This window comes from Vigna umbellata, chromosome 7, assembly GCF_029865625.1.
Source record: "Vigna umbellata cultivar VRB3 chromosome 7, Vumbellata_1.0, whole genome shotgun sequence".
In the NCBI taxonomy this organism is placed as follows: domain Eukaryota; kingdom Viridiplantae; phylum Streptophyta; class Magnoliopsida; order Fabales; family Fabaceae; genus Vigna; species Vigna umbellata.
In genome coordinates, this window is record NC_142171.1 from 3480295 (window position 1) to 3496968 (window position 16674).

At 34.3% G+C, this 16674-nt stretch overlaps 1 protein-coding gene across 4 annotated transcripts; it reads right to left on the minus strand.

Annotated features, from left to right (window-relative positions):
- Positions 1–11832: 11832 nt before the first annotated feature.
- LOC148194966 (putative ubiquitin receptor RAD23a) lies at positions 11833–14763 on the minus strand. Of its 4 annotated transcripts, none has more exons than XM_088094172.1 (5): positions 14215–14763; positions 14048–14124; positions 13327–13511; positions 12790–12828; positions 11833–12042 (listed from the first exon to the last, which is right to left on the minus strand). In XM_088094172.1, exons 3-5 carry the CDS (start codon positions 13477–13479, stop codon positions 11944–11946), a joined length of 291 nt encoding a protein of 96 aa, XP_087950298.1. In that variant the 5' UTR covers positions 13480–13511; positions 14048–14124; positions 14215–14763; the 3' UTR covers positions 11833–11943. The 4 variants fall into 4 exon arrangements, with proteins under 4 accessions (XP_087950298.1, XP_087950296.1, XP_087950297.1 ...); XM_088094170.1 differs by having other exon boundaries at positions 13979–14124; positions 14215–14762; XM_088094171.1 differs by having other exon boundaries at positions 13327–13482; positions 14215–14761.
- Between the last annotated feature and the right edge of the window lie 1911 nt (positions 14764–16674).

The window sequence follows — 16674 nt, forward strand, 5'->3', positions numbered from 1 at the left end:
GTGAGCAAGATAATGACAAAGCAACCCGAGTTGAAATCTTCTCCTCATGTCGTTACGCCAATGGATGTTGAGGCTGACAGACGTAAATTGGAAATGATGGAAAAGGGCAAGGGTCATAGAAGTTGGAGGAAGCCTTAACTTTGAAAATGTTGTAGGGCTACGCTTAGTCCCAAATGTGGTGATACCTCCCAAAGTATAGATGACAAGGAGAGACCACTTGTCTTAAGACTCATCTCATGTCATATGGGAAGAAAATGTTTGTTCATGCATGTGATGAAAAGTTGCTAATTCATTTTTTCCAAGATAGTTTGGTTGGCATGGCACCAAACTAGGGCACTCATCTCGAATCTTCGTGCATCCGGTCTTGGGAGGATCTGGTGGATGCTTTCTTGAGGTAGTACAAGTACAACCTGGACGTAGCACCTGATAGATTGCAATTGCAGAACGTGGTAAGAGAGTTCAAATCGTTCAAAGAGTATGCCTAAAGGTGGAAAGAGATTGCTGCTCAAGTAGGGTATCTTGTGAGTGACAAGGAGATGGTTGTCATGTTCTTAAAAACTCTACAATCACCCTCCTATGAGCATATGGTGAGTAGTGTTTCCTCAAACTTTGCAGACTTGAGGATACTTGGAGAAAGAATTGAAATTAATGTGAGGAAAAATCCCGCACGGTCCTACCATGGCAGTAAATGTGAACAAGTCTGGTCTACGCTTGGGATAAGGAGAGAAGAAAGAGCTCAATCACATCCCACCGCTGAAATACCGTTGGCCTACCCTTTGAAACCGTTATGAGGAAAATTGGAGACTAGACCCAAACTCAACTTCCTACCAAGCCGCCAGTCAAAATGTTGATCAAGACGAAAGGCATATGAGTTTCACTCCTAACCTTCTGACTTATTCAATGTTTCTTCCAAGTCTGCTGCATAGAAGGCTTGGTCTCTACTTGTTACATGAAGCCTTTAAAGCCTCAATACCTCAAGACTCGTGATGCATCATACACAAAAGGTGATTACCATGGAGTGACTATCGGTCATTCCACCAAAAGTGCTGGTGTTCAAGAGCAGGCAATCGTTGATTGATTCAAGATGATTAAAGTGTGAAGAAATTCAACCCAACATTGAGGCACGACTTGAGAATGTCTTTACAGACGCCATGAACAAATGAAGTGGGCTTTAAGACCACATAAGAAAGCATAAGTCATTGTACAAGTGAATTCGATGTTGTGAAGTGTCTTGCTATGGAGAAGTATGCTCATTGGTATCACATCTTCATCCATGACTTTCAATGTGAACTTTCATTACGTGGTATCTCCAAGGTTTACTGGAAATCATGTTCTAATAGGGTGTCATGGAGAAAACGAAAGTCGCAAATAACAAATTGAAAAAACAAAAACAATGAAGGCGACCTTGAGTCACTTGTCTTTCTTACAAATCGCCAAATTCTTGTTTCTCGAAAACAGAAAAAAATGGTGAAATGATAAATAAAAACAAAAACAAAAGTTGTAGTGTTAGAGTTTTCCGAGGTCAAATGTTTAATAAAAAATAACAATTTGACATTTTTCTCAAGACGTTTGTGCCCATGTTGCTTGAAAACCTTCACCCTTCACTTTTCCAAAATAAAGGATCTTCCCTAACAAACATTGTCACTGCCCTCAATAACAAAAACCTTTACACTGGGGCAGATTGGCCTGGCCAACATTGTTCTCATTTGCGCTAGTTGAGTGATCCCTAAATCCATTGAGGCAAACAAAAGAACAAAAGAATTTCCAAAAAAAAAAAGAATAAGTCCCCTAGATTGAAAACCTGAAAGGGCGGTCTAGAAAAAAGGAAAAAGAAAAAACGACTCACGTTGAGGTCATCCAGTCGTGGAGTTAATCTTTTGAAAATAAAGCAATCAGAGTTCAAAATGATGTGTGACCTTCTTCTTGTCTTTATCTAAAAAGAAAAAAAATCTATTGTCACCCTGTTTTGAGCCAAAAATAAATCCTTTTTCAAAATTATTCCCAAGCAAGGGTTATCATCAGTATGAGTCAACTCGGGAAGCAGATGAAGAGCACTCAATGATCAAACGAGAGAATCCTTCAAAAGGGTAAACAAAAAAAAAACAAAACAAAAGAAAAAAATCACAAAGTGGTGATAAATGAAAAGAATGAAAAAAACTAAGTGTAAGAAAAAAAGCAAAAGTGCTCAAAAAGTCAAATAAGTTGATGCGATGCCTAGATGATAACCCTTGTTTCAAAAAAAATAACCGACAAGCATTCATTTGGGCCTTTAACCCTTTCTTTTGATACCTTCTAGCCCTGGCCACATTACAAGCCCAATAAAGTCCACACAGATTGAATGATGTTTGCTCAAATTTTCATAAAGCTTAATTTTGCGATAAGACTAAATGACTTGCAATGTGTCCAAAAAAACAAAAAACAAAAAATTTGAAAATGAATGAAAAAAAGTAATGTCTCAGGAAGAAGGGATCTCTTTGTCAACTAGGCAAAAGCATGCAAAAGAAAATCAGACCAATTGGGGTCATCCTTTTAGCCGATCCTTGTCATGCCCACTACCTCTTCCAAACAAAACCTCACGCCAAAAACAAAAAAAACAACAACAAAACTGGGGCAGCTTGGTCGATCTCATCACGCGTCTTTTCCTTGAAATTCATCAACCCATAATCTCAAGACTGGGGCAGCTTTGCGGATCTTACTTGAATTTTCCACCTGAATTATCATGGATTCATCACCATACTCATTACACCAAACCAGGGCAACTTTTAAGTACCTCGTGTTTCGCTCCGGCCCTCACCTCCTTTAAGGAGCATATGAGGTGACATGCCCGCATAGCTATCCCATTCTCTTCCAAACCATTCTAAACAACTCATCCTTCACTTGCCAGTAAATTCAAGCATGTGTGCACTAAAGTCTCGGAAGAAAAAGTCAAAATGTAATCATCTCAAAATTAGATCTCAGATGTATGACATTCCTGGCTTTTCGAACCATTGGAAATAATGACCAGTTTGATGATTGCAAGTAAGACAATTGACTCACGCAAAAAAAAAAACAAAAAAAAACAAAAAGAATAACATTCAGATTTTCTCTTTCAAGCCATATTGTTTCATTTCGATCACGTTTTTTCTCTCATTATAGGTCTTGACATCCTGATCCTGCATCAAGATTTTTAATAATTTGTAATGAAAGGTTTCAACACCTTGATGTCTTTTCAAAAATCAATTTCCTGTCAAAATTACAAAACATTTCGCAAATTACAAGTTTCAAGAATTTCGAAATTCCAAAGCCCAGTTTCTACACTGCCCCCCCCCAAGCCCAATTTTCACATTGGCCCCCAAGCCCAGTTTCCACATTGGCCCACAAAGCCCAGTTTCCACATTGGCCCACAAAGCCCAGTTTCCACACTGGCCCCCAAGCCCAGTTTCTACACTGGCCCCCAAGCCCAGTTTCCACACTGGCCCCGAAGCCCAATTTCCACACTGGCCCACAAAGCCCAGTTTCAGATGGCCCCAAAGCCCAGTTTCCATACTGGCCCACAAAGCCCAGCTTACCTGGCCCCAAAGCCCAATTTCTACACTGGCCCACAAAGCCCAGCTCGCCTGGCCCCCAAGCCTAGTTTCTACACTGGCCCCCAAGGCCCAGTTTCCACACTGGCCCACAAAGCCCAGCTCGCCTGGCCCCTAAGCCCAGTTTCTACACTGGCCCCAAAAGCCCAGTTTCCACACTGGCCCACAAAGCCCAGTTTCCATACTGGCCCCCAAGCCTAGTTTCTACACTGGCCCCCATAAAGCCCAGTTTCCAGACTGACCCCCAAAGCCCAGTTTCCACACTGGCTCATAAAGCTCAGCTCGCCTGGCCTCCAAAGCCCAGTTTTCTTTGGCATCCTAAGTTCAAGTGTTCCTTTTGTATTCCAACCTTCTGCTAGGCAATGGTCGAACTTTTTTTGTCGCGTCATGACACTTTTCTTTGAATTCAATTATCGTATCTGCTTGGATAAGTTTTTTATTCTTCCATCTTTCTCTTTTGGAAATCCAGACGAAATTAGTGTTTCTTTCTTTACTTAGCTTTTACTCCGATAATACGAAAATATCAACTTTTCATATTATCCTGTAATATCTAAGTAAAGAGGGGCAACTGTCAACACCCAATTTCGTCCGGATTGATTTTTTTGGTTTTACTGTAGTCTATTATATTATTTACTTATTTTTTTATCTTTCATTTTCGTTTTTTATCTTTTATTTCTTTATTTATTGTTATTTATTTATTTATTTCTTTTCTCATTATTTTTTATTATTATTACTATGTTTGTATTATCCTAGTTTCATTTACATATATTATCTTATTTTTCTCCATATATATGTATATATATTTTTCTTACATTTTTATCATTTTATTTTTATTTTTATTATTTTATTTTTATTTTATTTTCTATTTTTATTTTATTTTCATCTTTAGTTTTACCTATTTAAAGTTTATTTTGTATAATATAATTAATACGGTTAAAAATAAAAAAAAATAAAAAAAAGAGAAGAAAAAAAGATATGAGAAAAGGAAGAGAGAATGTTTTCGGGTTGGGGGACAAAAAAGAGAAGTGTGTGTGCTGGAGGGGGAGAGGCAGAAACGGTTTTCTGCAGAGAGCGGGTGGTGGTAGACGCGATTTGGGTGCGTACGAAATCAGTACAAGCAATTTGGTACAGAGAATTGCACAAAAAGAAGCACGGAGAGCAGATTGGATTTTGAGGGGTTTTGGAGGAAAAGACACAGCTTTGTGCCTTCATCTTGGATCATCCATTGTTGAGGAGTTTTTCACCATTTTTGCACCTGCAAAGAGAGACAAAAGTCAACCACTCAAGGGAGAAGAGTACTCATTGGAAGCACGAGATTGACCATAACAAGCGGATCTTCGAGAGGTAAGTAATGCTGTTTAGAGAGTTGTTTGTTTGCCCTTACACATATCTATGTTGAAGTTGTTGTTTGCGTATGACTGTTGTTTGAATACATTCCACTGTATATGTTCACTGTTGCATCACCCTCCCCACGTCCACTTCTATGGTCTTATTTTTCTATTCCAAGCAAGCTCAAAACGAGGTAGGTTCCATAAGCTATGCCCCCCAAGCCTCTGTTCATCTCCAATCATCAATGCTGAAATTGAAACAGTAAACACAAAACACACAACAGAAAAATCATGTAACAGAGACAATAGAATAGTGTCTTCAGCCTCACTGAACCATTCCATTCCCTACTGGAACCGCCCTCCCAACCACATCATCATTTTTTCGTTTCCGACACCATCCACCGAGAACTCCCTCGGCGTGTCACTCCCCCTCACCTGCAGTCAATCAAACTCAGAAACAAAAACAAAACCCATTCTTCTCTTCTCTTTTCTCCCCCCTTTCATGGAACCCTTCAACGTTTCTGTTCATCTCCAATCCCCAGCAAAATTGAATCCTCAAGCAGCAAATACCACCTCTCCAAACACACGCATAAAGTCGAGCCTCTAACCGTTTTTTTTCTCACCATCTCCGCGCCTTCATCTTCTTCCTCACTAAACAACACTCAAGCACATAATAACCCATCATACAATCAAGGAAGTAATGACAGAAAGAGGGAGAGATCGGAGGGTGGCGCACGCCGGCGACAGTGGCTGGGGAGTAACAGCGGCACCGGCGCGAGTAGGCGCGAACCGCGGAGGCATCGGTGGCGGCTGGCTCTACTCGTAGTGGTGAGGATTCGTCGTAGAGCATCAATGTGTCTTCCCTCTCGCACGAAGAAGAGGAGGAGAGGCGAGAACTTGGAGTTGTGGCCGGCGGCGACGGGCATCGTTGGCGGCGGCGAGGACGTGTCCAAACTCGCGCGCGATGAGCGACGGAAAAGGGAGAACTTTCGCCTCGACCGGGGACGGCTCCGGCGATGAACGTCGTCACGGGCGACGCCATGGACCGTGGCTCGCGGCTGCCGGTTGTGTGAAGGTTGAGTGGTGATCGTCGTGTGGCAGAGGTGAATGTCCACGATTTCTGTTTGTTCAGAGGAGGAGGAATGAGGGAATTCAACCAAACCCCTAATGGGATTAAGGTTTCTGAATAGAGAGGCTTTGGGCCTAGCGGGGGCTGCCTCTTCTTCATGTTGACGTGCATTTCTCATTCACACCCCCCTCTGTTTGGGTTGAAGCCCATTCTGTTTCTGCAAACCAAAAGAGCCTCAATTCCGTTCTGTAGACCCTGTTTTCTCACCCGCGCACCCCCATACCACCCCCGGGCCAATGCTGGGTCGAGCCCAAGAAGAAAAAAACTCCTTTCTCCATCGCGCAACCCCTGTTTCTCACTTCCACACCCCCTTTCAGTTTGGGTTTAGGCCCAATCTGTTCATAAAAAAAATATAGTTTAGACACCCCGTTTCTCATTTAGGCACCCCCTACTATTTGTTTTATTTTTATTACTTATTTATTTATTTGTTTTTCTTTATTTATTTAATTTTGTTCCCTTATTTATCTTATTCTATTTATTTTTTTTATTTTATTATTTTTATTGTTGTTTTGTTTTTATTGTTTTTATTCTATTTATTTATTCTAAACATCTATTTATTTTAAAATACATATTTAATAATACATAAAAAAAATAAAATATAAAAATATGTCTTAAAGGGTTAAGCGCATGTGTGATCGCTTGCATCGTCCTTGTGCTAAACACCTTTTCTCTTTCTCAAATAAATTATAAAAATATGTCTTAAAGGGTTAAGCACATGTGTGATCGCTCGCATCGTCCTTGTGCTAAAAACATTTTCTCTTTCTCAAATAAATTATAAAAATATGTCTTAAAGGGTTAAGCGCATGTGTGATCGCTTGCATCGTCCTTGTGCTAAAAAACCTTTTCACCTTCTTTTTCTCAAAAAATACCAAAAAATATAAAATCTTCAAAAAAACTAAAAACATCAACACTTTCAAGCAAATGAACAATATTTTAACCCAGAACTACGTGATCCTTGACTCCATCAAAAGTGGAGATACGTAGGAGCAAGGTTAGCCCTTGTCAGGTTCACTTCCCAAAAATCCAAAATCATTTCAAAACAAATTTTCAAACAATTTCCAAACAAACTTCTCAAACAGTTCCAAAAGAACTACGTAACCCTGATTTCTCATTTTGAATGAGAATACGTAGGAGCAAGGTCAATCCTTGTTGGGCCAAAAAAACTAAAAAATATATTTTGTTCTTTAGAGTTTTAGGGGATAGTTAAACATTTTGAAAACCACATCACATTCGCGTATTTAGTTAAAGGTACTGCCTTTGGGCAGGCGCTGTAGGGTGCTAATACCTTCCCTACGCGTAACCGACTCCCGAACCCAAAATCCGGTTTTCGCAGACCATGCCTTATCATTTTATGGTTTTTCCGTAGTTTTCCAGAATAAATTATGGTGGCGACTCCGAATCTCTTTTCAAAACTCGTTTCTTTTTTGGATCGTCGTCCCGTCGCGATTCCGGTTGCGACAAAAAGTAAATATAAATATTATTTATAATTTTATTATAGATAATTATTTTAATTTAAAAAAGGTTGAATTTAAAAAACAATCAACTAAAAAATATTAATTATAAAAATAATAGTTACCTAAAGAATAAAATTAGTAAATAAGTATTTTATTTTAAATAACAATTATTCCAAGTATATAAAAAATATGTGGGAAATTCATTATAGATTAAAATTAAACTAAAATTGAATTGGAGTTGATGTTTAAGTTTGGTTTGATAGCATTTTTAATAAAAAGAGTCAAAATAAATGGTTTGATCTTATTTTGATTTCTTGAAGAGGTATATGAAGCGAGATCCTGATATATATATATATATATATATATATATATATATATATATATATATATATATATATATATATATATATATATATATAAATTGTCTAATAGGAACAAGAATTTCCAGAAACGGAACAATTTCATTTCTAAGTAAAATAGTTGTTTTTAAGTAGTGTTTGATCGAGTATACGTCAATTAATATTTCATTGATTAATCCGAGGTTATTTTTGTCCAAGTTTTAAATTTTTTTTATTATTGAGTTATTAAAACCTATTTCAAATGAGAGGATTTGGCTAAGAGGACATCCTAATACCAAAATTTACGTTAGTTTTATCGAAATTGTAGTCTTCTCATATTTTTAAGAGAATGGAAAAAAGATATATAAAGTGACAAGGGAGATTGTTTAAATTAGTAAAAGAGAGTGAAAATTGAAGAGTTTGTAATTTGATTGGATTGATGTGATAAAATATTTTTTATAATAATGAATTTAATAAATATTTGCATAATATTTTTTTTAATTGATATAAAAATAGTTTTCCAAAATATAAATTAGAACTAAAATAAATTTTAGATTAAAAGAGAAGATTATTATAAAATTTATTCAATATCTAAATTTAAAAATGAAAAATATATTAAATGAAATTAATATATTTTATTTTATTTATTATAATATTTTATTTTAGGTTTAATCATTTTCGAATTTTTAATTTTGTTCAGAAATCTCAAATAAGTTTTATTTTTTATTTTAATTAGGTTTGTATTTTTAAAAAATTAAAACAATTAGATCGTGATCCGTACTAAACATCATTCATGTATCACTTCATGATTTTTTAAAATCTTTTAATTATTTTATTATTATTTTTATGTCGAAAATCGATTTGACCTTCGTTAAATTTCGACATCTGATAAAGTTCGGATAGGTTTTCAACATCTCATGCAGGCCTTTCGCGTTTCGAAAACCTGCCATTTATTCTAATTACATATGAGTGACTCGTCCAAAAGATGTTCTAATTATCCAAATCCTAACTCTATAATCTTATTTTATATCTACAAACATACTATAATATAAACTTGAAAAAACAAAATACCAACCTTTGAACAGCGAAAATATATAGAAGAACGAAGAGCAACGAAAATAAAAGAACACGAAGAACAATTTGTGCCTAGATCCACAAACAAAGTTCAACCTGCAAGAAAAAGTGAAAGTTGAGACTAAGGAAGAGAAAGAGACGATGGAAGGAAAGAAACATATATCTTATGCAAGGAGAGAAAGTGAGATCTTTGAACAATGAAGCAGAGAGAGAAAGATGTTTTAAGAAACTTTAACCAGATTCTTTTAGATTTTATAAAAATAAAGAGTTTTTTAAATAGGGACGTAATTAATATTTTGTAAAATTTTGGAAGGACATGTTAACAATAGGACAGAGTAGGGTGAAACGCCCTTTATAAACATATTTGCAGTGGATTTATAGCTTGTATAAAAATTTGGAAATTTTTAATTTGTTTTAATTATGTATTTTAAAAAAAGAGGTGTTGTTATAATATTATATATATAAGATTGCGGTGATATTATAATATATCATATACATAGAATATTATGGTGATATTATAATATATTATATTATTAGAAAAGTTTTTTTTTCAAGTAAAATTTTAGGTTTCTTTACGCGTTTGACCTAAGTCATAATTGTAAAAGACATAAATTTACGTTTTGTATATATATAATAAACATAAGACAACAAACATAATTTTTTTGTCTATTATTTTTATATTTTTTAAAACAGAAATATTTTATGCACTATAAAAATATATCGTAAAAAGTTTTTGGTTAAGTAGAATGGGTATGTCAAAATAATTCTTTAAAGAATGAAAAAATAGATAAAAAATACTAAGAAAGAAAAAACATAACATAAATGTTGTGTGGGTTCAATATACACACATATTTATATATCTTCCCATTAGTAAGATATTGTCCACTTTGGTACCACTCCAAAAAGCCTCTTATTAAGGAACTTATGTGTATATAAACTCATGTGTATTTCGTATTTTATTCGATGTGAGACTTTGTTTGTACCCAACAATAAATACATAGATGATGGAATTTTTTGTGAGTAAAAAGTTTGAGTGAAAAATATTTCCTATCTATTTTTAAGGAATTTTATAAAATTAGGTAAAGAGAAAAGATGAGAAATGATACAAAACACAACCTTTATACACACAACAATGATTATCACACACATAATGCTTTTCCGTAGTCGATGGTTTCTATTCACGACGCTATGAAAAAAGTGAAGGAAAAAGAAATGCTTGGTTTCCTTTTTAAACAGATTTACGTTTGACCCTTCCAGACGTAAAAACTAACTTTTGTATAACGTAAATTTTGACAACTTACTTACAAAAATGTCACAATGCATTTTTTTAGGCTTGATTTCTATAGGTCAGACATAAATAGAGTGACATAAGAAGCATATTTTGTATTAGGGTGTATAAATTTTTTTAAAATATTATATAATAATAAAACTAATGTAATTTTATTAGAAACCGAATATGCTATATTTTATTTTTGTTTTTGGAAATATTTGATGATTACAGGTTTTGTAATCTTTTATATATATATAGTGAATGAATTTATGATATTTGAGAGATTGGAAAGGATAAGAAGGCGTATGACTTAACAAAAGGTTGGAGACTTCACCGTAAGACTTTTTAAGAGAGTTATGGGAAGTGGAACCTAAAGACTCCACCCGTAAGTCTCCTTGGAAGATCAATGAGGAGCGGATTTTGTTTCTTAGTCTTTCGTGATAAGGATGAGGGATTTTACCTCCGTGAGAATGAAAGATTGATAAACTCTATGTGGTGGTATACTTGGTGAACTTTGCACGTAAGTCTTTCTAAAAGTAAATTGAGGAGTGAAATCCATTTGTAAGACTCTAAGAGAAGTTAGGAGTTCTAGCTCTAGTGGTGAGCGAATGAGTGTAAGCTATATGCGTGAGTCATAGTTGGGAACATGATATTTGCTTAGTTCTCAAAGGAAGAAAAAAATGAATACTTTATGAGAGGGTGTAACAATTGCAATGTAACACCCCTTCGGAATGCTACTAAACTCTTTTAGTAGGCTTCTATGCTTTCAAAGTGATTCCTCTCTTTATTCAACACTCCATCCTGTTGAAGTTCTAGCTCGTATACCTTTAGGATCCTAAGAAGTTCCTCTAAACTGATACCACCAAGATTCTTTAAGGTTCTTAGAGCGATCACATGTCTCTACTACTTTGGAAGACTACATAAGATTTTATCAATATTATCAAAATTCACATAGGTCTTACCTAATGATCTGATCTCATTTAAGATCGTTTGAAATCTGTTGAACATGCTCTGAATATTTTCATTGTTCTCCATTGAGAATAACTCGTATTGCCTCGTCAACAGGCTCAACTTGTTTTGTTTCACTTCGTTGGAACCTTTGTATGTGATGATTAAAGTATCTCAAATTTCTTTGGCTCGTTTGAAGACGTGTTCCTTCCTATATTCCTCTTTTGGAAGAGCACACATTATAGTGAGTTTCTAGCTTTTGAATTTATAAGGTACTTGTGTTTTTGTTCATCTGTCCATCTGCTTCTATCACTACAAAAAAAATGTCATTTAGTGGAGGTTTTTTTTTCGATTTGCGGGGGTTTTCACCCTCCGCAAAGTAATTTCCGGAGGTTTTTCAAACCGCCGCAGTTTGAGTCGCCACAACTTATTTGCGGGGGTTTTCCGCACCCCCTGGTTATCACATTCAATTTGCGGAGGTTTTTCTGCGGAGGGTGAAAACCTCCTCTATTAGTGGCTATTATCCACTGGGAGTTTTTAACCTCCTTTATTTTCAACTATTTAATTACAAAAAATATCTGTATTTTTTATATACTATTCAATTCATCCGCTTGCTAAAATAATAATAAAAATAATAAAATATATAAAATTGTAAAATACAAAAAAATAATTCAAAATTAATTTTATTCATGATTTAAAATAGCATACATTCATTGACAATTACAATGTAAACATTATATTCTCAATGTCATCATAATAACATAAAACTAAATTCAATTGAAATGTAATTACAACTTCATCCATAATCACTAAAAATACATAATAGACTAAATATAATTCTATCCTTTAAAAACATCATAAACTCCCAAAATGTTGTTAGCATGAGATAATCTTCTTGTACTCAAAGAAGACCCAGACTCATTTACATCAACAGCTTCCTGAAATGATAAAAGAAAAATATTAAAATAAAATAATAAATGAGATAAGTATAATTTGAGAGTTTATGGTTACACTCATACATGTCCACACTTGCCCAATTTTTGTAGATTTAGGAAATGCTTGACCTTTGACATGACTATATATTTATGAAAAATAACAAAGTATAATCTTAAATTATCTTCAATCAAACTGGCTGCACTAAAAATACAATAATACATGTCTTCAATAAAACTGGTTGCACTAAAAATAAAAATAAAAAAATAAACAATTATAATTATACTCATAATTTTGCAGTACAAGAAAAGTGAGAAAAAGAAATGAATTTGTTAAAGATTGCATCAATGTTAAAGGTTGCAGGTTGAACTTTATTATCAGATTTTAATTAAGACTACCACTTTCTCATCATGTCCTTTAAATGAAAGAAAGCCAGCTACAAAAATAAACAAATTTGGTATAATTATTCCTGTTAATCAAAGCATCATTGGCCAAATAAATAAAGACTTTTCTTCTCACAACATTGAAGACAATGTTTTATGATAACTTGAAGGACCTAATTTACTGAGGCAGGGTAAATATTGAACATTAAGGTATGGAACAAGAAATTATTAACAAGAAATATAGTAGAATTGACAATGAATAAAAAAGCATGACTACTGGCAGGCTGACATAATTTCACCATAATTAATACAGATAAAGAAAACTAGAAAAGAAAGAAAACTTCCAAAATTGAGCGAGTAATTACATACCTGAACAAATGGAGCTGCAGCAGGACATGATGCTTTACTCTGAAAATAGAGAATTAAAAAGGCAAATTGTGGTAAAAAAAGGTAAACTGTGCTTCTTACCATATAAATGCTAAAACTTATTGAAAGAAAAATGTGTTAATTGAGTTTATCGAATTGAAACTGCGTAAAAGATACTATATGACAAGATCTAATATAATACCTCTCACAATGTCAAAACAAAAATATCAGAGAATGAGAGAACCCAAGCAAAAGATTGCTATCAATTAAATTTGTTAAATCAATAAATCTCAGTATCTAAAAATTAAACAAATAAATTTCACTATCAACAATTAAAGTGCTACATCTTGTTTCCATTTTATAACGATAAATTGAAAACACTTAGTAATTGATGATTGTGGATTTGAGGCCTTTAGATTAGATACAACAATGTATAATGACTAATACAGAGTAAAAATATGAGAGCTGAAATGACAACCAATGAGCACGTAGCTTGCCTATGCATTTGTTTGACAAAGCATTTTTAAGGAAGAAATATACCTTGCTAAGCATAACAACCAGAAAGCCATCTTCAGAGACTTTGTTCAGAACTAATGTATCTTTTAAAACCTTGCCATTGTGAATCAACATTTGTTGTCCAAACGGGTAATTATCTTTGCTCTGTACATCTTCAATATTCTTCTTGACAGCCATAACCTAATGTGAAGGAAGCAGGAAAACTTTATCTAAATAAATAACAACAATGTCAGCTGATAAACAACAAAATTGGAAAATACCACGTCTAAAATTTACTGAATATCACATAAAGCCCAATGACACATTCATACTATAACCATACATTAAAACAAAGTAGAGAGCATAGAATCGGGATTATAATCAGTGTAACACATATTCAAGGGCACAAAACACATGAAACCAGTCAATACAGTACCAGTAGTCTTCAATAAATAACATCAGCATTTGGAGACTAAGTATCACGACAGAAACATACAAAATCCTTCAATACTAATGAATTAATAAAAGAAATACTAGCATCAACGAAACACTAAATGAATTTGTAAGACTAAGTATCAACTCATTTTACAATAAATAAACAATCTTCCTTATTCATATGCCTTGTTTTCCCACTCATACAAAAGAAGATGCAAAAACTCAACATTGTTACAACTTTAAACATAAAAAGAAATCTTACTTTTGCATTAGCCTGGACTCCACGACTAAGTAAAGTGCACAAAAGTTCAATATAGGTAATTAAATTAACCTGTGAGTAACAAAAACAACAGGTCGATCCCTAATTCCTACAACAACAAGCGTCTCCAATACCATAAAACTAACCTCCTGCAAATTTCACAATAAAGAAGTATATCAAATACAAAACAAAGAGGCTTCGTAATAGATATAATTCAATATAGGTTTTAAAATTGTAACCTGGAAGAGGAAACCTAAGTTTAATGACGGTGAGCCCTAGCGATGATGAGCGATGACAACGACCGCAACTGAGGACTCCATGGCGACTGCAACTGACAACGAAAAGGTGAGCGCAACGACGACCGTAGTGGCCAGCACAACGACGACCACAACTGAGGAATCCATGGTGGCTGTAACTCACGACGCAGCGGCGAGCGCAACGATGACCGTAGTGGCGAGCGCAACGGTGATTGCAATGGAGAGCGAAGCAGAGATCGTAACGGCGACCGAACGACGAAGACGCTGAACTGACGATCGATGCACAATGAAAAACAACCTGAAAACGATGATGACTTGAGCACGAACTGAGTTGCCGGAGAAAAATGAAAACCTTGCACGAAAAGTTTAGGGAAAGTAGAGAAAATGTGAGGGTTTGGAAAATTTTAGGGAAAAGAAATGCAACTTTTGATTTTGGAAAGAGGGAAAATATGAGAGGGATGATAGATTCGGGAAATTTTGGGTTTAGGAGGGAAGTTATAGAAACTGAAAATTGTATTTTAATTTCTAAAAGACATTAACCTCCTCCTAATAACATTAACCCCCCACAATCATCAGGGCTTAGTTAAATCTTTCTAATTATTTTAAATAATATTAATTTGTGGAGGGTTTTTATAACCCCCACAAAATAACCTCTGTAAAATAGTATTTTTTTTGTAGTGTATGTAGTTCATCACCCTTGTCGTCAAGGGGTATAAAGTTTTCACTTTCCACCACATTCCACATGTCTATGTGGCAAAACTCAAAGAAAGCAGTCATCTGTTGCTTCCACTAGTCAAACTTTTTCCCTCTTAAACAAGGCCAGACTGTTTATTGTGTATCCTTTGTTCTCCATCTCGATTGTTTCCTCAAGTCTGGAAAAGAACTAACCATTGATGTTAGCTTTGATACCAACTAAAAACATAGGGAAACACTAGAAAAAAGGGGTTTGAATAATGTTTCTAAACTCTTTTCGCAAATTAACGCTTAGTAACTATTGTAGGGGTTAGATAGTCGTTAATAACTATTAAACATTAGTATGTTTGAGCAAGAGTTTAGGAAAACATTTTAATCAAATAAAGCATTAACACAAGTATTTTATACTGGTTCACTCAATCTTGAACTACGTTTAATCTCTCTCAAGAACTCTTGAGAGGTTTCACTAATCTTACAAAGGAGTACAAACCACTCCTAGTATACACCAAGTATTCTCACCACTCCTAGTCCCTTAGTCAATCTTGACTAGCCCGAGTTTAACCACTCCTAGTATCCAACTATTTTAACCTCTCATGGTATCAACCCTAATTAAACAATTGTCTAGTAAGTCTAACTCTCTTGAGCTAAACAATATAAGTGTTTTACTTCTCTTCATAAATCCTAAACAGAATCAGTGTTGGTTTACAAGTACGGATTCTGATAAGTCTCAATGAAAGGATACAATACAAAGAAATATAAGAACTTGTGAAGTTCTTTCTTTTATTCTATGAACAAAATTAGACAATGTAAGTTTGTGAGAGAATAAAAATGTAATGTTATATAGATAGAAAAAGTTCTTGTATTCTCTTGTGCGAGTCCTCCTTTTATAGCTTTCTTCGAGAGATGACCGTTACTCAGAGATAATTGACTTTGTTGAGATTAGGTGGCTTCTTGTATGAGATATGTACTTTTCTCCGTTTTGGAAAAAGCAACATTTCTTTCGCAGTTAGAGCTCGTACGACTATGGTAGGACATAAAGGATTATGAAACACTCCAAGAATTTCTTCCTCTCTCATAATGTTTTTCTAGTTCTCGTGGAGTGCTTTGAGTATATCTTGATGTTGTCAATATATGTACAAATAAAGAGGAAAAAGCATAGCAAACAAGGTATAATATATACACGCATTTAATGATCTATACATTGATATAATGTTGAAGCATGTTTGGCATAATAAGCATTTAGTGGAAGTCTAAGTTTTTTTCAAATAATGACCATTGACAATATATATTGTTTAAGGCTTCTCTCACTAGACACGCTTTTACACATTGTCCAGACGTTATACATCCCTAACGATATTTTGTTGAATGTTGATTGTTAAACTTTAAAACTATGATATGCTAGATTATCTATTAGACATCACTCCCAACTCAAAATTCAATGGAAAGAAGAAAAGGAAGTCCAATTAACAATAAACATTTAAAAACTTATTATGATAAAGAATCGATTGAGACTTTTTTTTTAATAAGTTAGCTCCTTCTACTTTAAGATATAATTTGTTATAAAAGCATATAAATTTATAACTAAAATTTATAGAGAGGGTTTAAAGAATAATATAGATGTATAATTATAAACGTTCTATTCTTTATTAAGTTTTAAATTATGTGTAAAAAATTAAGCTGTACAAATTTACCTAAAATGGTAATTATAATTAATTGTATGGAAGCAGTTTAATCCTCTACAGAAGAAGA